Genomic DNA, 21,753 nt, shown 5'->3' on the forward strand with positions numbered 1-21,753 from the left:
TCTCACTTTCAGCAAAGAGTTGCACCTTCAGCTCCTGGTTCAGGAGTTTAAAACTGATACAGGTCTGGCTTGCATTCTGTAAATGGTAATTAAAAACCTGAAGTTAGGCTAAAAATACACGGTACTTCGCTAGCTAGATCATTTGGCTATTTTTGCAAGTATTCTACCCAACAGGTGGAGTTGCTCCTGCTAGGCTGAAAGCAGAAGAACAAGAGCAAGGCTGTCCTCTCGTACTGAAAGCATGCGACTTAAGCCACTGAGAACTGCATGTCCTTGCCCCAACTGGAAATAAGATTTTTCCCTTCCTGTATATTCACCACCACTGCCTTTAAAAAGAAGCTGTATTACATTTGATGCACTAGAACGGGCTAAGCCTTGATGTGCTACAATTTGATTTCCTTACTGCAATCCCCATTCAGACCACAAGATAAACACCTTCCTTAAAGAGCTCTATCCCTCATCCTTCAGAGCTGCTGCAGTTTGATGTATAAATCAGTAGCAGCCACTGCCACGACTTTGTGTGCACGCGCTGGCTATCCATTTGAATAGTTACGTTTTCACACTCTGGACATTTTAAATTCCCTTTAGGAAAAAAAAAAATGAAGTGAGGAACAAATAGTTTAATAGCTGAATGAATGAGTAGTCTCAAACTTATAAATACAGTCTTCATTTACTATCAAATCAGGTCTCCATTTGGAACTTTTGCTAACAAAGTAGCCTCTGTTGGGGAATTTTTTTTCCTTCTTTAAAATAACAGCACTGGCAAAAGCCTCACCATAAATTCAGTTATACCAGCACAAGTGCTTTGGCCTGCTTTGCTCACCAGATCAGAATAAGGTTTTGCTGCCAAACAGTGCTTGTGCCATGGTAGCTTGGAAGGTTACAGTAGCAAGGACAAAGCTTTGGGTATATTTCCCTATAAAACAGCAAGTTCAGGGCTCCCCTCCTGCAAAGAGACAGGCTCAGCTGCATCTGGAACAACTACATTTGTTTTCCACAGCTTAACACGTCTCCCAGCAAGAGCCTGCAGACGCAGCATGGACCAAACTCTCCTTTTATTAGATGAAAGAGATGCTATCTGTGGCTTGTGGGTTTGTTTTTAAACAGTTTTCAATACCCACGTTTTGTTAGTGATTTATGATCTCAGAGCCAAGCTATTGCATAGGCTGCACACCAGCGAAGCCAGTGGCAGTATTCAGGCAGATCCTCCTCTCTCTGCTCACCCCCCCTGGGGCCCAGCAGCTGTGCAAAGCGTGCCATCCTGGATCCAGCGACAAGCTCGCCACTTAACATCTGTTTCCCTTTAGCTTTAAAACCCTTATATCACAAAAGCCATTAGATGCTATGGATGACTGTCCAGGTTGTTTTTGGTTTGTTCTGCTTTTTTAATCGAAGCTGTTTTATGATCCTGAAATGCAGCTCTGAAAATAAAAGGTGTGTAATGGAAGTTTATCAAATTCATTAAGCCAGTACTTAGCTCTATAGAAAGCCTTGGCAATCATCCCTTTTACCAAAAGGTGTAAAAAAGTTGACATACTAAAATTAAAAAAGGTAGCATCGATAACCAAAAAAGTTTCAACCAGTGTTAATAAAACTCCCTTTAAGTCACAACAGTTTCAACAGGCAAATAGTCCCAATACAGGCATTGTAAAATAATAAATTGACTCCTATTGAAATATTATCAAATCAGTCTAAAAATGACTCATCTACACTGTTGTCATTAAGAACACATTAAGAATTCACTTTGTCATCAGATGCCGATATTGTTGCTCCAGAAAGTGTGGAGTAGTAACTGCGATTTAGCAATTAAACATAGGTTTTAAAAAATCGGTTTGTCAATACTAATGCAAAAGATAGTTCCTTACATGGAAGTACTGTGCTTGCCAGACAAGTAAGATAATACTTTAGGTATAAATCAAACAAATTAAAGCAGAATTATACCACAGTTTTCCTTGAAGACTTAGGGTTTGTGTGTTGCTTCTGTCAATGTTTAGCAAACTTAAGAAGCAGAACCTTTGGTTCTTTTAGTCAAGTAAAAATATTCTCATGTTACCACAAAAATACAACTTCCAGAGAAAATGGAAGTCCATCAAGAAGTCCACTTTCAATAAAACTGAGGTAGCACTGCTCTTTTATTACGTGATGGGTAAGAGATTTAGATACAAATCGTCATCTACCACTCAGTTGACTGACAGGTACAGTAATTTTATAAAACAATCCCAACATTTAGTTTGAAACTCCAAAAAAAGGAATGATCTGGACTCATTCACTAGGAGTTAGCTTAAAATGGGAATTAGCCATATTACAAAAAGCTGTTGCTTATGTTGTTTTTTAGAGCCTTATTACCGGGGGATTAATGCATTTATAGTTAACAGTTAACACTGCTGTTCGTCTTGGTATAAAAACCTTAGAATTATTACAGCCTAAAATTTCAACAATGTAAACAGCACTACACACAGTACAGACCTGCCCTGACAGATGTAGTCTGAAAAATTTAATCTGGCACTGTATAACTTAGCAATGTTAATTTAACCTAACTAAAAAGATCTACATTGTGCAAGAAGTATCAGACTGACTTATACTAATCTGAAGTCTTAAAAAAAAAAAAAAAAAAAAAAAAAGCTTAACTTGTAGCCAGGGTCAAATATTTCAGGGCAAGAGTAAAAGGAATAACCAAAATTAAGAAAGTGCCTAAAACATGATACAGCATTTTAGAGCCCTTTCAAAGACAAGGCAGAAAAAGGTGTAAAGTAGAAAAATCTGGAGTCTCAGTAATTTCCAGAAACATCCAGAGTTTACATTTTATGAAGGGCAACAGGTTGCTTTCATCACTGCTGCTTCGACGCCGCTAAGTCTGTTCCTCCGCACACAGGCCCTCTGTGTCCGAAGACGTAATACATTTGGTTTCCTCTTCCTTTTTCCTTCGCTCCATTTCCCACTCCACAAAGGTATCGAAGAGACTCGGCCAGGCCTCGTCCTCGCTGTAGTTGCTAAGGTCCGGTCCAATCACCTGAGTAAAATTTAGAAACATGTTCCACGTGTCCCGGGAGATTCCCTTGATTCCTGAGGGGTTCTCAATTAGGAAGTGTAACCACTGGTCCAAAATGGGGGGCTTGTTTTGGGTGAAGACTAATTTCCAAAGGGCAATGGCTATTTCCCGATGTAGCGACCTCTGTCCTTCTTCAGAGTCCAGGCCGAACTGGAAGGTGAAACGATAGAGATCCTTGAATTTATCTTCCTGCTTGGCTTCGTTTAAGAGGCTGGGGAACCTTGCACAAATGCCATCAATGCTGTCCGCGTTTATTGCTTTGCAGCCTTCAAAAAACTCCTTCCTATTAAGCAAGAGAACAGAAATTAGTTCGAGCGCTTCCCACCGACCTCACACTGCCCATCTCCGTTCAGCTAGGCCAGCTCGGAAGAGGGTTATCTGGACAAGACAAGGTGTGCTCTCAGCCCAGGTGGCACAAAAATCTTGACAGTGGGAGCTATTGGAAGGGGAGACATTTCCAAGAAATTTCTCATGGCATGGGGAACCACAGACACCACTCAGATCTGCTGGGGCACTGTTAGCATTCGAAAGTGATTCTGCTGTCTGGCTTTCTGACTACTTGATAATACCACATCCCGTGCCTTTCACAATAAAAAGTGAATAAAATTTACCACAGAAGAAATGCCAAATGTTTGAAAACACCACATTTACAGACTGAAGCACCATATATAAACCAGCTTGATTCAATATTGCCCATGCCTAAATGCCCATGCTATGGGCAAGCTGTTCTCAAGGGACAGAGCAGTTCACTGGTGGCTTTCCTGTGGTTTTTGGTTGCTCTTCCAGCCTGCAAAATAAAAAGGGTGCCAACGGCGACGGTCAGCAAGGCACCTGCCAAGAGAGTGGAAGAGAGCACATCATCACACAACACAGGCTACAACGCAATGTATAAACACTGCTCAAAGCACCAGGCCTATACTAATTACCCTACTAATAATCTGGTCAAGTGGGTAGATGGTTAGCTCTGATTTCTCTAATGCTCGTGAGCAAGCGTTATAAGCAGCCAATATCAACCAAAGCCAGCAGACTCTGACACAGGACAGGCTGGAGGGAAGACAGGAGACAGGGCAGCGCTCAGGAGAATGGAAGACTGCATTGCTTTCCTTGACGGAAGAAGTCGATCAGCACCCGTATCATGGAGCGTGCTGTTTAACAAAGGTAACCTCTCACCACTAGATTTGCCCTCTCTCCAAGAAAATCAAAACGATGTTAATAAAACTCATGGTGGTTGTGCAGAATCACAGACACTACTTGTGATTCCTTTACAATGTTAGCAAATACCTGCGCCGTCAGCCTCTAGTAAGCCCACATTTGCATTCCAGAGTAACTCATCCATTTGACACGCACCCACATCCACAAAGACTCTCAAGGATGCTGGAAAAGCTATCTGTGTTCAGGCTCAGAACACCAAAGTAATTTTGAAAGTTAGAAGCTGAGTAAAAATACTCAAACCAATCTAGACAGAGCATTCATTCTCTCTCAGGAAGTCCCTGTAGGAAGTCTTTACTTGCTCTTACCTGGACATTGATAATCAAGTTGAGGGGGCTGTTGTAGTTTTGGGTTTGTTGGGTTTTGTGTTGTTGGTTTGTTTTTGTGGGTTTTGTTTTTGTTTTTTTCCTGGTAAGTTTTAGTTGTTCTGTCATTTCCTGTAGCATCACATATGCTATAAGGCTGCTGACTGACCCCCTTGTCCAGAAGGACAGACAGTACTTTAAACAACAAATGACTTGTCAGCCTGTATGAAACAGCTACCAGTATCAAAAACCTTGCATTTCCTTCTCTCTCCGTGCTTTAACAGGATTACGCTTGGAAAAAGACATTAAGTGTAACACTGGTTGGGCAGGAACAATTCTTAGGAAGCAGTCTGTCATTCTTTCACAGAACAATAACAGAGTTGGTAGCAATTACGAAGGAATCTCACATTACTTTAAAGCAAAAATTAATTTCAGTGTCCAATCTCATCACCAAGATAATGCTGGATACAGTAAACCTTCTTTTGGTAAATCAAGAACAAATGAATGTCTACAGAATCTCACCACACTGTTCGTCATTAGCAGCATAATGTCCAAAAACACATTTTCGGTTCTGAAATCCACTGTGAGGGGAAGGGCAAAAGAGGACAACGTAAAGCTTACCTTCTGCAGTAGTAGGAACTAATTTGATCAAAATGCAAGTGTTAGAAGAAATAAGTTAGTGAAGCTAATGAGGCTGTCTCTCCAACATACAAATGACAGGATATACTTTAACATATGAAAATAATTACAAGTTCTACAAGAACTAACCTTGTAAATTTGCACATGGTAGCAGCCTGGAATTTCCAAGCCAAAACTAGCACTTTAAATTCAGTGGGATCAACACAGAGGTCATTGCAAAATCGTTCCATTCCTTCTTCCAGTATGGCATCTTCCCGTTCATCCTTATACCTCCTAAATAACTCCCCGATCCTTTGGAGCGAAGATTCTTCTGCGCTGGAAACAGAGTCTTTCTTTGTATCTCCAGAAAACGTTGGAGGCTGACTAGACTCTACAGCAGCGTCCGTTTTCTTTGTCCCATTCACAAGTATATCTCCTGAAGACTTCCCACAAGCTGAACCATGGTCGTCTTTGTGGACTGCACTTCTCTTACTATGTGACTTGCTGCCGGATTCCCTTTCCCCATTTTTGCTGCCAAGGGTAGAAGAAGGATTCTTGCACTTCGTGACACACTGGCCCATGATGTTGCAAGCCCAGCTTCTAGAGCAGTCCCCTTGCCGTCGGACACCCTCGCAGCTGCTCTTCAACACATCTCACCATGCCATTAGCGGCAGTCAACTAACCTGAAAAGCAGTTTCAGAGTCAAATTGCTGTTTCTCCACAAAGAATATTGTAAGCATTAAATGTGGGATAACATTTGGCAGTAAGAGACCGACTTCAGGATATTTAAGTTTTGCGTACTGAAAAGGAGTAGTGTACAGAAGGTTGGCATATGCCATAAATTTCAGGCAATTTCAGGCTGTTTTACCTAGAAATCAATGCAGCTCACTCAGTGGCTGCAGTACACTAACGGGTCCTAATAAAGGAAATTCCTAAAATTCTTACTGTAACATAGGTTACAAAGAGGTTGATTCATGTACAGGCTTCATCAAGACAGACTACTCTAACCCAGAAATATTTTAAAGGAAGCAGTTTTTAAAAGTATACCCATATTTTATACACAGAGTATAAACCACTGAAACAAAGCAGTGGGGGGGATGGGGACACTCATGGGACAACCTGGCAGAGGCTTAAGTAGTAGATTTAGACTGTACCTTCAGCAAATGGGCAAAAGGGTTTTTTTCGGGGGGGTTGGGGCTTTTTTTTGGGGGGGGGGGTGGTGAGGGAGTTGTGGGTTTGTTTTTTTAAAACAGAGTTTGGAATCTAGATTTTTCTTCTTAAAACATACACAGAGCGTGTTTGTAGAAAGGAGCCAACACTCACTTTTCATGCAAGATGGCGTTTAGGAATTATTCATTGTTTCAAGTGGGCTCCTCTCTTCAGGTAACAAGACAGGGAGAGGGGGCCTTTTTAATGAAACTTTTTCAGACAGACACACAGACAGATTCTAAGAAGTAGTAATTCCAGTTCATTTTAAAAAAAAAAATCAAAATTAAAATGCCAAAATTATTTCATCATACTCTGTTTTTATAAATCACAATGTTAAAGCCTTGCACATTTGGAAAAGATATTTTACCCACAGAAAAGGTTTCTTAAATTTTCCCTATTAAAACCAAACTAACCCTCTGACACTATCCTATCAGCATGCAGCCACGCTGTGGGCAGTCTATTTCTCGGAAACATCAACTCCAAGAAAGCAATTGCTTATCATATTCCTCCTTTACCCACTTATTTGCATTTCATCTCCACCGTCAATTAGGCAAAAGCCTCAAACATAAAAATTGGGTTTGCCTTGTCTTTGTTTACTGCTTCCAGGTTACAGAATTAGAACAAGAAATAAAAGAGACAAAAACTAAAAATGAAATAAAATAGATGTCATGTCAATTTTTCTGTATTCTTTCTTGGGTAAAGCTCTTCTGAAACCGAACCCCTGTTTTAAGCTGCAAGCCAGCTCGGAAGAGAAGCACCAAGTGTAGATGAATTCTCCAGATATTAGGATTACAAATGTAAATCTTCTCTCAGACATTATACCCATTTTGGCAAAACAGCATGTATGCGTTTTCATGAGGAAAAAAAAAAATATTTTTGCCTGTACAACTACAACAGCCAAGATGCTGGTTTCAACTACCTGGCTTCCCTTCCCCTCCCCAATCCCTTTTCTTAAGCCCATAACCCACAAACAAAACTAACAAAAACCTATTTTTAAGCAGCAGAAGGAACAAACAGCTGGTACATCCTTGCATCAAACTGCTTTAAAGATGAACTTTGCAGCATCATTTTATAGGAAAGTTCATTTTAATGTATTCAAGAATAATTTCTTATTAATTTGTATTTTAAAAGATTCATTAAAATACGCATTTCCACAAAAGCAACCCAAAAGACAATTTCACAGCTCGTTGTGAATTGCAGAGTACAGCCTGGCCCTGGTTGCTGTGCTGCCATGTGTCTGAGCAACATCGTCTTCCCTAGTCTACACCAGTCATTTTTTCATTACACCAAAACAAACAGGATATTATTAGGCAGTGTAAATTACTGCTTAGTGATTAACTCCCAGATATCAGCCTTCCTTCCCCCCCCCCCCTTTAAATTCATCAGAATTCAAATGCTCAATCTACACTAATTCTTGTTTACCCATCAGTTTCTCAAAGGCAGCTAGCACTACTTTGGCTAAGTTTTTCTGTAGAGAGAAGCATGCAAGTAAAGGAACAGAATAAAAAAAATCCTGAGTAAAAACTAGTATTGGAGTTTAAAGTAGAGTTTAGCTAGTTTGTAAAACTTACTGCTCAAACACATAACAGCAATTATTAGCTGTTGGGGATTCGGAACAGCTTTTCCCTATGGGCAGGTTAAAGAATAGCTGCCTATTAGTGAATGGTACTTTCCTCTGAAGTAGCTGGTAGTAGTCAAATCACATGCAGCATAATGGACAGAGATGAATCTAATTCACCTTAGGAACCCCAATTTAAAGTTTTTTTTAAAAAAAAACAAAACAAAACACCAATTTGCAAGACTAACTTACACCCTCTGTCCATAAACTTTCCTAATGGAAGTGATTCATGCTGTCATGCTTCCTAAGCAATGGCTTGTATTAACGATGATAACAATCTAATAGTCAAGTCTACAAAGTGACATCACCAGTATGATGAAACAGACGGGGTATATTGTCATTTGCTGTCATGAAAAGACAGCATCACCATACATAGAGGGAAGGTCAGCCAGCATTATTAAACACCTGTATGTAAGGAAGTGTCCCAGCAGCTGTTTCCAAAAACCACTGGAGAGCACAGTAACCTTAACCCATAGAGTGCCAGTTAGCCACGTCCCCCGCAGCGTACCCCTCTCACAAACACGTCTGCGGTACTCCAACCTACTTGCCTGGCAAGGAGCTGACTGCTGCTCCCGAACAGCCACTGCCCGACCTCTGCTAGCACTGCTCTTCCCTGCAGTAATGGATTTCTTCCTTCCTCCTCCCTGCCGAGGAGGTTTTCAGAGCACAATCCTACTCGTTATGAGCAAACACGAGAAGATACTGAAGTACAGTTGCTGCAATTCCTCACTTTTCTACTACATGAAACTTGATGCCACGTGCCAGATACTTTGAAGCATTCTACCCCAAAAATAGCAAAACCAGCTTGGGGAAAAAAAAAAAAAAAGCCAGACTGCATCCGCTGGCAGTTTATGCATGTATCTGGTTTTGTAAGAGAAAAGTCTTTTGGCGCTCCATCAGTTACCCTTCTATAAAATGCCTCCACTGAGCTGGATCCACTTCACTTACTAGTCACCTCCGCTTCCTACATGACTCAGGTTTCAAGGCATGAAAGGAACAAGAGCCTCGGAAGGAGATAGAAACAAGTGGGAGAACTCTGCCCTTTTGTTAAGGAAGGCCGGAGAGAGGATCCAGTTGCAGCATCAGGAGCTGCACTGAACTCGGTGTTCAAGGAGCATGAAAAAGCACTCTCAGGAAAGCGAACAGAGCTACTCAGTTAACTGTGGAGCAAAGCAAATGTCACATCTAGGTCATGCCAATTACAGCTAAGCGAGGACAAGGACGTGCAGAGATATTTCTCCCAGCTGGATCGGGAACTACAGGTATAAAGTTCTCACATAGCCAAAGGTTATACTGGATTGGTGGCAAAGCACCAATTCCCAAAAGGATCAGTTCCCAGGAGCAAAATCATTGTAACAGCGTTGTACAACATAACAGTGAGACACAAAGGCAGCGCTGACCACTAGTTTTGCCATTCTACTAAAAAAGATTAAAATCCAGGGCTAAGGTTGGAATGTACTCAGGGCTACAGGATGCGGTAGTCCCAAAGAAGTTTGATTACTCAGACAAGTATTGAGCAATAACCTACAGTAAACATGAATCACCAAGATGCCCATGAGGCCATCTCCACACAACAGGAACTGCAAAGCAGAGACCGACAATGATGTTCTCTGCTCCTTTCTAGAAGGGAGTAAGCAACTGGAACCACAGGAAGACTTGTGCTGGTGAATACAGCCAGTTAAAGGAAAGCCACCCTCTAAGAACAAAGGATGTGTAGAACCGTATTGCCCAATATATTAAATGGAAAACCTGGATAAGATTGGAAAGACCTTGCTAATGCTTGGTGCAGTGTTTTGTTTGGGTTTTTTTTAGGGTTTTTTGGTGGTTTTGTTTGGGTTTGTTTTGGTTGGGTTTTTTTTTTTTTTTTTTTTTAAAGTGCAGTAAAGAAATCATTTTTTCTTCATTTTCAAGTGACCAGATCACATGTAACCCAAGATTTGAAGGGAGCAAAACAACAAAGTGACTCAGTAATAATTCTCTGTCATACAAGCACACCATGGCACAACTGAAAACAGCAGCACTGAAGTGGGGGAGAGCTGGCAGGAGGAGAGAAGATGCAAAGGAGATATTTAAGTAACCCTGTATTTTTCTTTAATGACCGACGTTATTGTAATAACAGAAATTATTGGATATGTCCGGAGAATAACAAAACACAGCCAAGCATTATGCTGTTTAATAAAGAATTGCATCAGAAGGTGTTTACAATAAGTTTCAAAATGCAGAAAGTATCAAGAGAGAAGAAGAAAAAAGTCTCCATTCAAGAACACCTCAAAGACAAATTTAGCAAATCTCGTAACAAAAGGGGACACAGCTCAGCCAACCATTAAATCCCTTCCCAAGTAGCAGTTCACTAGCTAAGGCAAAGACAGCATTGCCAGAGCTTAACTAAGTCTCAACCCAGCCTTGACTTTTTGCAAACACTTGAGCATAGTTTGTAAGAATTGTACAGAATTTCACTATGCATTATCTAGCTTTCAGTGGACAGGGATACATGACTTCTAAAATAGCTGAGTAGGGAACAGTATTACGGGTGGCCCATCTTTTTCTAGCTCTGAAGAGATACAGACAGCTTTCCACTGGGGAGGCACGAGAGGATCATTGCAACTGCTGAACCAGAAGCAATCGCTGCTCTGACAGTTGATGCTGGGCCAGTGATCTTGTAAGCAAACATTAATACTTACATAGTTTCAGCTACACAGGGAATCATTCCACTAGCTGCACAGCCTTCTTCAGGCTCCCTGGGTTCCACATGGAACGCTGTAAGACAAAAGACCACACAAATCTTTACGTTTACAAGAGGCTATGAAAACCATAAAATGCACTAAATTGCTCAGAAGCAACTATGCATTTAATAAAACCCCTCATAGCCAAAACCCATTTGTTGAAAGAGTCATTTTATAAAACTATTTCACTTTTTGACTTATAAAGTAGCATTAACACCATTACCTCCGCATTGTCATGTAAAGCATAGATCAGGTACTGAACACAACAGACAAGTTCAAATGTTTGTTAGGAGTAAACACACACTTCCGGATACTTTTATGGCTTTCAGCATGGGAGAGTTAATTCCCCATTTCATGCACTCAGAGCAAAACAGAGGACATGCTACCATTGTCAATGCATGTTAGCTAAGCGGCTGTTTAATCTGTGAATGCCAGACAGCTGCTACCTAGCAAAGCATAATTTGGGTCTAGAAAGTAATTCGCTTTTTTCATTCTCTAGCACATTCTTTTCCATGTTTGTTTTCCCATGTTCAGTTGAGCTGGCTCAACTTCACATCTCTCAAATTCCCAGCTCTGCTATATAACTACAAAGGTCTGAAGATAAGATGACAGACAAAGGTATGTCTGGTTTGTGTAGCAAGAGCTACAACTGCAGCATCTAGTCAACACCTCTGTTTGTATCTGATCTACAAAAAAAAAAAAAAAAGACCAAGAAAGCTCTGGCAAAGCTCCTCTGCTCTACCATACTAACAGAAACACTAAAACATCTTGTTTTTACAGCTCTTAGTACATCTAGGGAGCAGACAGGTGATCAAAAGCTGCCTTTCTGCATACTTACTTTTTACATGAGACCTACTTCTTCAGAAACAAGTGGGAACATTAGCTTGTTCAGTGCTTTCTTCAGTAGAAAGTGGGGAATGGATGTGAAAGACAACCATGAAACAAGTTCTTATTGCACATGCCAGTCTCCTCGTAAGTTGAATTTTCCCCAAACTTGAGTCCTATACCTGGATTAGGCCAAATTTGACTGACAAATAAAACCTAGTTCAGATCAAAGCTTTCATAAAAGCTTTTAAAAGCCCAGGGAAACAGGCATCCAAAATGCTTCAAAACCCTTACAAACTGTGGAGTGGCACTTTCACCCGTAACACACACACAGAGCAAAAACTCCATTCCACTGAACCATTTCGAGGCATTTACTTTTGAGATGGATAGTCCAAAAAGCCTACTTCACTCTAGATTTATATCCTCTGCTTCCAAACCTCATCTTCTACACAAATAACCACCCTTTTGCCCCACTGCCCCGACGGCCTCACAGCTCTTTTAGCATACATTCCTGCTGAAAGGGCCACCCTGTGCGGGTGCACGGCCACCAGCCAGCCTAAATGTGTACGGGAACAGAGGAGTTCCTGCCTCTCTTGCGGTGGAACTACTAGCTTGCATTTCTTTCTATTTGACCATAGCATCCCATGAATCTCAAGAATTTAAAAAAACGTAACATCTGGCACTTCTATGATAAATTCTTTTGGCCCCCCTGCAACTAAATAATTCCTTTTATAAATCATCTGGGGAAGAAAGAAGAGCCGGGAGGGACACAGAGCACCGTGCAGCCTCATTCCCCCAAGAGGAATAGAGGAGAGACAACATCTTAAACGTCGCATTTTAAAAACCATTGTCATGGCAACTTTATGCAACAAACTAACTACTTTTCAAACAGATTCGTATTCCTTTGGAAGAAATCTATGATCCACCAAATCTACATTTCCAGTTGACTACAGCACATACTGGAAGCAAACACTTATTTCAAGTTCAAAAGAAGCTGAATCTGATGGAGTTCAGCCCTACCCAGCAAAAGCCAAACTTTTTCAGGTTGTTTGAAGTAGTTTCCACGTTGGCAGACCTGTACACACACAATGCTGGGAGCCAGAAGCCAGAAATTTTAACATCTGTTAGAACCGCCAGCTACAGTTCTTCCCCCACTCTTACTAATTTTATCCTACTAATTTGTCCATTTCACCTTTTTTTAATTTTTAATGTAGTCACAGAAGTTTACACTTGCTACAACACAATTATGGAATATGGAATAAAAAGTCAGTATGAGTTAGCAGTTAAAAAAACAAGCCCTTCAAGTCTGTATTTAAAGGCTACCATAGCACAGCAATGCATTGTGGCTGACTTCATCCTAAATCACACAAGGTGGTTGTGGCGGGGGGGAAAGAAGCATCAACACTTTCGTGCCACAGGTTTTAATTCAGTCCTTGGGTCAGGGTTCCAAGGCAGAGCCGTATGCTATGATCACCAAGCGTCCCCCCTTGCTGGCACGGGAGGAGCGTCACACTGCAGTAACTCAGAAAGCAGCCTGCATCGTTCGTTAGCAATCCCACTCAGCAGTCCACTGGGAAAATAAGTAAATAAGCAAGTGGCATGCACCCTCAGGATTATGCAGACCTTTGTTTTGCTCACCTGCCTCTTTTTGCACCTGTGTCTGACTCCCCCCTGCGACTTTGGCTCTCCTGAGCACTGGTGCACGGAGGATCACGCTGCAGAACACTGCAGTGCCAAAGCTGCTGTCGCCCTCGACACTTGTCCTCAGCAGCTTTTCCAGGGGTAAGAGCTGATAGCGTTCTCACAAAAGGCAACTTTCTTTGCTTTTCTGTGGGGAATCAGTGAAGAATTAGTGATAGCGTTTCCCTCTTCAGCACGCAGAAATTGAGAGGATCAACTCTGCATGGGGAAGATTCTACTGTGTGCAGTTAAGAGTTTTATACTCCAGCACCAAAGCACTTGGTGCGTTAAGTGTTCAAGCATAAACGAAGCTTTGGTCAGCAAAGCCATCACGTTACGGAAACTGCTTATTTCAAGTCATAACCTGCAATGAAACTTTCTCAGCAAAAGCACTCTGACTCCAGCACAATGGGCATATTATGGGCTTTCATTAGCCCAGAAGACACCTCACCACATCCCTAACCAAGCGCTGTGCTAGCACCGGTCTGTCAGAGAGATCTGCTCCGCGCCTCTGCCGCAGAAATACATTTATGCAAAGTTACTTAAGAGGAAGTCTAAAAGCAGGAAAGTCCTGCTGCAATTAGTTAAAATGAATTATTAGTTTGTCAGGCTTCCTGCAGTTCAAGCACCTTTCAATGAACTACAGTCAGGTTATGATTTTGGGTGCATAGAGATGGGAACTTTGTCAATCTGCTCCAAATCAGGATAACAAACTATTTCTGATTAATTGTGCTTTGAGCTTTGGAAACAATCTGGATTTAGAAATGTGATCAAACTGGGTAAAGTTTGTCTCTACAGAACACACCTGTATCGGAGCAGAAGCTAGTTATACAGACACGCAAAAAGGGACCATGCAGAGCTTTGGCTGCCACTTGGCAGAAGGCTACATGGCAGTCAGTGGGAAAACCAAGTCACGCAACACGTATGTTGGAAGCCTGAGTACTTTCTCAAATGAGATGTGGACTCCTTTGAGAAAGACCACACCAGAAAGGCTTAACTAGTTTGGAAGGGAACAGAGGGGCAGGTACATAAATATCTAAAAAAAAAATGCGAGTAAAAATACATTCAGAAACTGCTTCATCATGTCTACAGTCCATAACGCTGGGCCAGCTCTCAATACCAAGAACCAGAGCTACCACCAAACCTCTTCCTAGAAAAAAACCCACAGTTGCCAGGAAGCAGGCAAAAATCTTTTAACAAAAAACTGCACCTCGACCTGGTGTGCTTTCACTTCAAGTCCAGGGCTGGGATGTCAAGGGAGATTTTTCCATTCAAGACTCTGGGCAGAAGAAACATGCTCTCTGCACTCTGGAAGAGCACCCTACTAAGACACAGGGCACGGCACCACATTTCACGTTCAAACTCCAACAAGTAGTCTTAAGAAAAAATGGAACAGATGTTTCGGATCTGTAGTTCACTGTGTGCAGCTAATTATAAAAGGCTAGCTTAAGAAAAAATGGATAATAATGTAAAGAATGATAGGGAAAAGAGAGCACCTTACCCTTTTTATCATGGAACACACATTCCTTGAGCAGCTTTTTCAGCAGACACACATGCATCATCCTCGAATCCCTCCCTTTCGTTTACACTCTCTAACCACACAATACCTTACTTACTGATTATTTCTCATTGTTTTTCCACTTGGCCCTATTAAAAAGTTTTAAATCCTTTCCTAATATACACTTCATCCTACTTTATTAGGTGGGTGGAATGATTTGTTAGGCTTATTGTATTTCACAGAGCAAACCCTAGTCCAGTTAGCTAAATAGCATATAATCTTAGAAGGGTGCCTTCAGGTGCTTCTGTAACATAAATAAATTAATGAACTAATTCAAGCAGCAGCAGTACTTGTTTTGAGAAGTCTGTTTCGGCTATGAGCAAGACAACAGGCAGAGGGGAAATCAAGACAGCCAAACGACGTGGCTGTTCAAGATCACGCCATCAGTTTTCAGTAAAGCTGAAACCAGAACCCCAACCAGATTCCATCCGATTCCTACCTCGTACATACTTAGACATGAACAAACTTGTTTATTTCACGGCACGCAACTCAAACCCTGGATGAGTTTGAATCTACCACCTTCAAAAAACAAAGATTCGGCCACTGAGCAATTAATCTCCATCCTTTTAAAAACTATTAGTCTTCCCCCTCTCCCCTGAGATCCTTGTCAAAGGCCATACAACTCTCAAGGTCCGGCACTTATAAAAAAGCAAATCATCATCTAATGCGGGTTTGTGGTTTTTTTCCCCTTTAATGTGCAAGGGTTGTAAGAGAATAATCCTTCAGTATTTTTCCAGGGTACAGTGTAACTTTTGCACAGCATGATAGACCTTTAGCACCTCAGTATGTATTATGAATAATTAAAGCAGCACATGACAGGGGAAGAGCTACTCTGTGCTCAGACACAACCAGTTCACATCTCTACAGTAAAACTGAAGATTATGGCACCAGCAGAAACCATGACCCTCAGATATCTGACACAGATGCACCCCGCTGTAAGCATCTGAAAGTAGCTGTGTTGCAAATATTTACCTTACTCTGTCTCAGTCAATTCCGTAAATTAATCTACGGAAAACTGCAACTACCCTGTAGCCAAACCAGAATAACTTTGAAAAACCACCTCGGTCTACAATCTGCTCTGCAATGGAAAAAAAACATCTACTTTTAAACCGAGCTAAGTGTGCACAGATTTTCTTTTGCACCGAGTTCAGCTAGCAGACTTCACCTTGAAGTGGCCGAGGCACCTTCATCCATTACGTTCAGCTGAATGTAATTCAGGTAGATATCAAGTGATTCCTGTAATAATAAGATATGCTTTAAACTAATTGTAAAAAGTTAGTAACTTTGTATTTCTTACTGCTCTGAACAATTAAGAAAACACACCAATCACACAAAAAAAGGAAGTCCTTCCAGCAGCTCTGGTTAACAGCGTCCCATCTCCAGCACAAAGCAGCTGTGAGAACGGTGACCCATACAGCCGCCTAACAGGGCAGCGAAGGGACAAGTCTAAAGACAAGAGCCAGACCACCTCACAAGATCACTTCTGGCAGCAGATGCTCATAAGGAGTTTACAGAAGGCCCGCTAGCCATCTCGGTAAGTGTAACATAGTTTACAGGCTGCCAGCCAAAAGAATCACTCATTTCATGTAGTTGTGTAGGAACTTCATTACCAGCTGACCACGTAAATACTGGAATCATATTTAAGTTATGTACAAAGATTTGTTCTAAGCGAAAGGACTGACATCTGAAAGTGCTTTAAGAGCATATGCTTGGATTTTTAAACTGACTGCAGTTTTTAAAGCAGAAAACACACAAAGCCACCCGCAGAGACCCTAGTTCTCGCTACTGATTTGAGTCCTGACTTCCCTATTACAGTGACTGACACTAACACTTCACACTGCACAAAGGATGCTGCAGTATTTAGATGTAAGCTGTATCAACAGCTTCAAAGGAGCTCCTTTGAGTACTTGAACTTAGGTCACCAGTTATAACAAAGAATCTGAGCTCTCCTTGAGAAATCTGGTGGCAGCTTCAACCAACACACACATTTTGTTAGTAAGTTTTCACATATCCTCGATTTCACTTGATGTCCCGTGTCTCACAAGAGAGGTAAGGTGTGTAGGTGTCTATCCTGTGCTTCACCAGACATAACCACTAACTCCAAGCACAGGTAACTGTGCTGGAAGCTGGTATATATCAAACCTTTGGCACTTCCAGACCACCCATTTATGTGTTGATCCAGAGTACTTGAGGCTTTCAGTACAGACTAATTTGCAATGAAAATATTGAACAGTCAGCATATGACCAAAATCAAGTTCTAGGACATTTGTGTTCATGAGTCTATTACTAAGCTACACACGCCTCCCATAATCATAGGCATTAGGATGATTTTTCTCCCTCCCTTTCAATTTTAAAACAAAAGGATTAGACTGACTGCATTAGATGTTTCAAAGTTGCAGAAGAAAAAGTTGTATTACACTAAAAAATTTCAGAGTAAGAACTGAAAACTGCCACTTTCTGCTACTACGGGGATGCAAAAGTAAGACTGGTATTTTTCAGGAGCACATAATCCTTTTGGTTTAAAAAAAACAAAACACTAAATAGGAGAAGTGAGACAACAAATAACTATGACTGTCATACTGTCTTTGGCAGTCTGACTTTCTGGGAATAACAAACTGTGACAGGAGGTCAGTAACAGCATTCTCACATTTTGCTAAGTAAGTTTTGTCTTTCACAAAACAGATGTCACAGACAGAACAGCATTTATAACTATTCTTTCTGAGACACCAGAAGATCATACTAGCTCATTCTCTTTACTGGAATCCTGTCTCGCCACCTATGCTTTTGTTGGTTTCTCTACAGTATTCTGACTTCTGTGAAAGACTTCTTTAATACTTACAGCTAAGTAGTCCACTTACCACCACTCTTTGACTAGCAAAACATTGCAATTAAATAACCTTTACCTAAAATCCAGATTTTCTGCTTCCTTCAAGATGCAGATCATTGGACTGGAGAGCTGCCCCCCCAAGACACATGGATAAAATGGAGACATAACGAGTCTAAATGGGTTAGTTCCCAGATTATCTTTTAGGCAAGAAGCTTTGATTCACTTTCTCTTCCCCTCTTTGCTCTGTTCTGGTTAACGCTGAGATCAGAATGTAAAAGCATGACCAAACTGTCACACCAAAGCCACATGTGACAAGGAGAACCTCCTTATATATTTGTGCAAGGCAAAGCAGAGCTCCCCTTCCATTTGCCAACCACCATCGCCCCGGGGCTCTCAGACTTGCTCACCGACAGCCAGCTGCCGATAGCTGAGCAGTTCCACAAAACCTTCTCATGAAAGGGTGAAGTCAAGGCACAAGTGAACGATGGGAGCACATCTGCAAGTCTTGGCTTTTCTGATCACTCCCTGGGAAGGCTTCAAGCCAGATCTGTAATTACCTGACTCAAACTAGAGTCAAAAGAAGGGGCGGGGGGGGAGAAAGATAGCTGACTGTTTCAAAAGACACACTTGAGACAACTGACTGTATAGAAGACACCGAGAAAACTAGCACAGTTTACTGTGTCATATGTTTACAGGGGGTAAATTGCAGGTGGCTCTTTACCAGAAAGCAACATTTGCCATGAAATTACCATTGTTTCAAGTCAAGTTACTATGTCATTACTGCTAAATAACTTAGAGTCAAGTATACAATTAATCCGTGTCAGCAATGCAGACAACCTGCAAAACATTACAGCCATTTAATCTAGTATTTTTAAAAGGAGGAAGGGGGAAGAGACAAAAGAAATTATTAGACTTCCAGTAACCAGAAGACAAAGCCTATTAGTCAGAGGCAAGTAGAGGAAAGGAAGCCAGCGAGATAAGATGCAGACCCCTAGGGAGAAGCAGCCAGAGAGAAGGAGCCCAGTCGGGGCATTCTGATGAAGGCTGTTAAGAGGGTTCCCTCTTATCTTCTTGTGACTACCAAGTCCCTCAAGTGTTTACAGATTGTTCTTTCAGTCTCCAAGAATTCTGGCTACCAATCTTCAGCTCCTTCTTTATTTTTAAGAACGAGGCTGAAAGAAAGGACTGTTTTTCTAACATCCCATGCCTTTATTTTTACAGTCTCTTCTTACTGAGAGCAGAGTTTTCCTGTTACATTCACTACTACAGACCCATGTGCCTCATGGAACAATAACATTGTTTTTGCACTTTGCAAGTTCTTACCAACTGCCAAAACCCCACCACCATGTACTTTATAGTGCTCCAAGGCTCCAAATTAAATTTATCAACACTTCCCCAGCACCAATAAAGAAAACTGAGTGCTGAGCAGTACTGGGGGACTCACACTCCTGCCGACTTGCAGCCATGCACCTTTTTATATCCAAACCACCTTTACATCGTTTTCTGCCGTGAGGAAATGCAAGTTTAAGAGAGTCATATCTATCTCCCATTCTTCCACCCCCTTTCCATCTACTTTATATTCCCCTGCCCCAATACACATACACACAACATATACGATTTTTTTCCTGTTCCTTAAGCTTAACCAAAGAAAGCAGCAGAACCAAGCCTCTTCCTCATCCACACGCAAATTTTCAGAACAAGTCCCTTTGTCTTAGAAGTCTGTCAAACTCTCTGGCAGCCCCTCCTGCTCAATATATACTTCTTTAACCAATTTCAATGACGGTCTTCCAAAAGAGCTGTTCTTAGTTTTCTCTCAAAGCCACCCCTTCAGTTCATCTGATCACCTTTTTTTTAATACAATTCACACTAAATGCAAGCAAGATGTAATTATGAATGAATTTCCAAGATCAACAAATTATAAGAACTACTGACGCAAATCAGTTAGAATTTACTATGAACATGACAATGTTCAACTCCAAATAAAGCAAGAAACTGTGCAGAGAAGGCACCTAACCCAGCCTTAAAGATCCAGGAACTGATTACAGCTCATATTGCAGGCTATCAGTGTCAAGATAAAAGCAATTTCAAAAGCATCACATTGAGCAGCCAAGTAGTATCAAGAGTGTAAGTTCCCCCATTAACAGTTTTGTGAAATTTTTTAAGTATTATAATCATTCATGCCTGCATACAACTTGCTATTAGGAAATAATCAGAATTTTAGAAATCATTACAAGAGCTGATATTTGCAGTAAGTTCGTAAAGCCAGTTGTGCTTTGCAAATCTGAACTAATTCAACACAGATCACCTGCTCTTCTTTTTCTGCTGATGTGCAGAACATCTTTGCTTTAGACTGCCTGCTGCCTTTCATGTAAAGGGCTATGAAGGTTTTCCACAGACCGCTAACACACACCTGTGTGGGAAGATTTTACAGGCAAACTACAGAACTGACAAGAACGTGGAGTCAGATCTCTCTAGTTTCACATGCACTCTTAACCGGGCGACTATGTTTCCTTTTCTGAGGATCATCTTTTACCAGGGAAATATGCAGCAGGGTTCAGAGGCCCTCAAGAAACACCAGTACTCAGACATTCTCTCTTCCCTTTGCTAGCCCAAATAAAACACTAACACCATAGTTACACATTAACTGTTTAACAAAGAGGCTCTTAAACAGAGAATAAGAACGTGTTTAGAAGAGATGTCTTTTGATCAACTGTTCTCCCAAAAAAAGACAGACCATGCAGCACAACTGCAGCTGCCAGCCAGGCCTGTCTGTAATTTTCAGAAAGGCAAGGCGGTTCTGTGCTTTTTGTTTGTACAGCTATATCCCTTTTTTCAGAGCACTTAACCTATTACCCCTTTAAATTATGCGGTAGACATTGCCATTTAAAAAAAGAGTTACCAGCTGCGGATCAATGCCGTATTCCGATACTTGGCATCAGACTGTTCAGTTATCAATGTAACATTTTGAAGGACAGCATATCAGCAGTGTTAACTATTTAAAAGATAATCAATGATTCTTTCCAGCAACCACAGCACTAATAGGAAAGGCATATTCTTTCAACCAATATTTGCTTGAAACACCGATTATGCAAGTTACAATTTAAGTTGTTACGAGTGGCTTATTAGTACCACCGTAGCCCTAAAGAGTAAGAGCGATTAACGCAGGCTACAGCTTTCACAGGAAGGGTAAACATACCCAGGAGAGGGAGCGAAAGCTAAAGTAAGACGAAAAGTGGCTGTGGAAAGGTGGTTTGTTCAGATTACGAGAACTATCTTGGAAATAAATCGCTCTACGTTTTAACTCTTTTTCCTGAAAACGCTACGAACATACACCTTGTGGCGTTACACGTGTAAAGGCCGGGCAGGACGAGTGTTTGAACAAAGCAGCTGATCCCCTCAGCCCTGGATGGTGCCGCACGCAGAGAGGCGGTTTGTCAAGAAAGGGTTTAGGATCCTGCAGATACCACACGCCAAAATAAAATTAAAAAAAAATAAGAATACCCCCCCCCTCCCGAAGCGCGCCAGCACCGTGACTTGGGGCACACGAGCCGGTGACGGGAAGGCTCGGCTCGGCGGCACCCAGCGCTACGCGGCCGCGGAGCCGCCGCACCGGCCTGCGCGGAGCCAGCCCCGGTAAACAGCAGCCGGAGAGCGCCCCGGCCGGGACCGCCCCGCGCCGCCGCACCGGGGGAGGCTCCCGGCCGGGCACGCCGGCACCGCGGGCCGGCCCGGCGGCTGCCAGCCCCGGGGGCCGGGCGGGCTGCGGCTCCGAGGGGGCCCCGCCGTGAGGGGGGCAACGGCGGCGGCGCGGGGCCCCCAGCGCCCAACCGGCCCTGGCGGGGCTGAGGGGCAGAGCGGCGGCCGCCGCCACCGCCGAGGCCGCCGGCCGAGCCCCGCCGCCGGCCGAGCCCCGAGCCCCGCGCCGCTCCCGCCGCCCCCCCGCCCGCGGCGCCCGCCGCCCGGCGCGGACGGGAAGAGGCACGGTCCAATTCACTCACCTCCGCGGCGCCCTGCGAGGCTGCCTCCCCCTCCCCGCATCACTTCCGGGGGGGAGCAGTCAGCTGGCGGCGGCGCCGCGCGCCGCGCCCTGACGTAAGGCGGCGTGCCCGACGCCGCACGCAGAGTGAGGGCA

At 42.5% G+C, this 21,753-nt stretch overlaps 1 protein-coding gene across 5 annotated transcripts; it reads right to left on the reverse strand.

Annotated features, from left to right (window-relative positions):
- Positions 1-21,747, reverse strand: DCUN1D3 (defective in cullin neddylation 1 domain containing 3; the record flags this gene model as incomplete). 5 transcript variants are annotated; one of them, XM_082313671.1, is made up of 6 exons in its annotated part: positions 21,620-21,662; positions 15,960-16,030; positions 13,195-13,384; positions 10,690-10,765; positions 5,332-5,864; positions 2,849-3,332 (listed from the first exon to the last, which is right to left on the reverse strand). In XM_082313671.1, the coding sequence occupies exons 5-6, from the start codon at positions 5,760-5,762 to the stop codon at positions 2,849-2,851; spliced, it is 915 nt and encodes a 304-aa protein (XP_082169797.1). In that variant the 5' UTR covers positions 5,763-5,864; positions 10,690-10,765; positions 13,195-13,384; positions 15,960-16,030; positions 21,620-21,662. The 5 variants fall into 5 exon arrangements, with proteins under 5 accessions (XP_082169798.1, XP_082169797.1, XP_082169796.1 ...); XM_082313672.1 differs by lacking the exons at positions 13,195-13,384; positions 15,960-16,030 and adding an exon at positions 1-76 and having other exon boundaries at positions 2,800-3,332; positions 21,620-21,747; XM_082313670.1 differs by lacking the exon at positions 15,960-16,030 and having other exon boundaries at positions 21,620-21,698.
- Between the last annotated feature and the right edge of the window lie 6 nt (positions 21,748-21,753).

Source organism: Platalea leucorodia (assembly GCF_965183815.1).
Source record: "Platalea leucorodia genome assembly, chromosome: 5".
NCBI classification, from domain to species: domain Eukaryota; kingdom Metazoa; phylum Chordata; class Aves; order Pelecaniformes; family Threskiornithidae; genus Platalea; species Platalea leucorodia.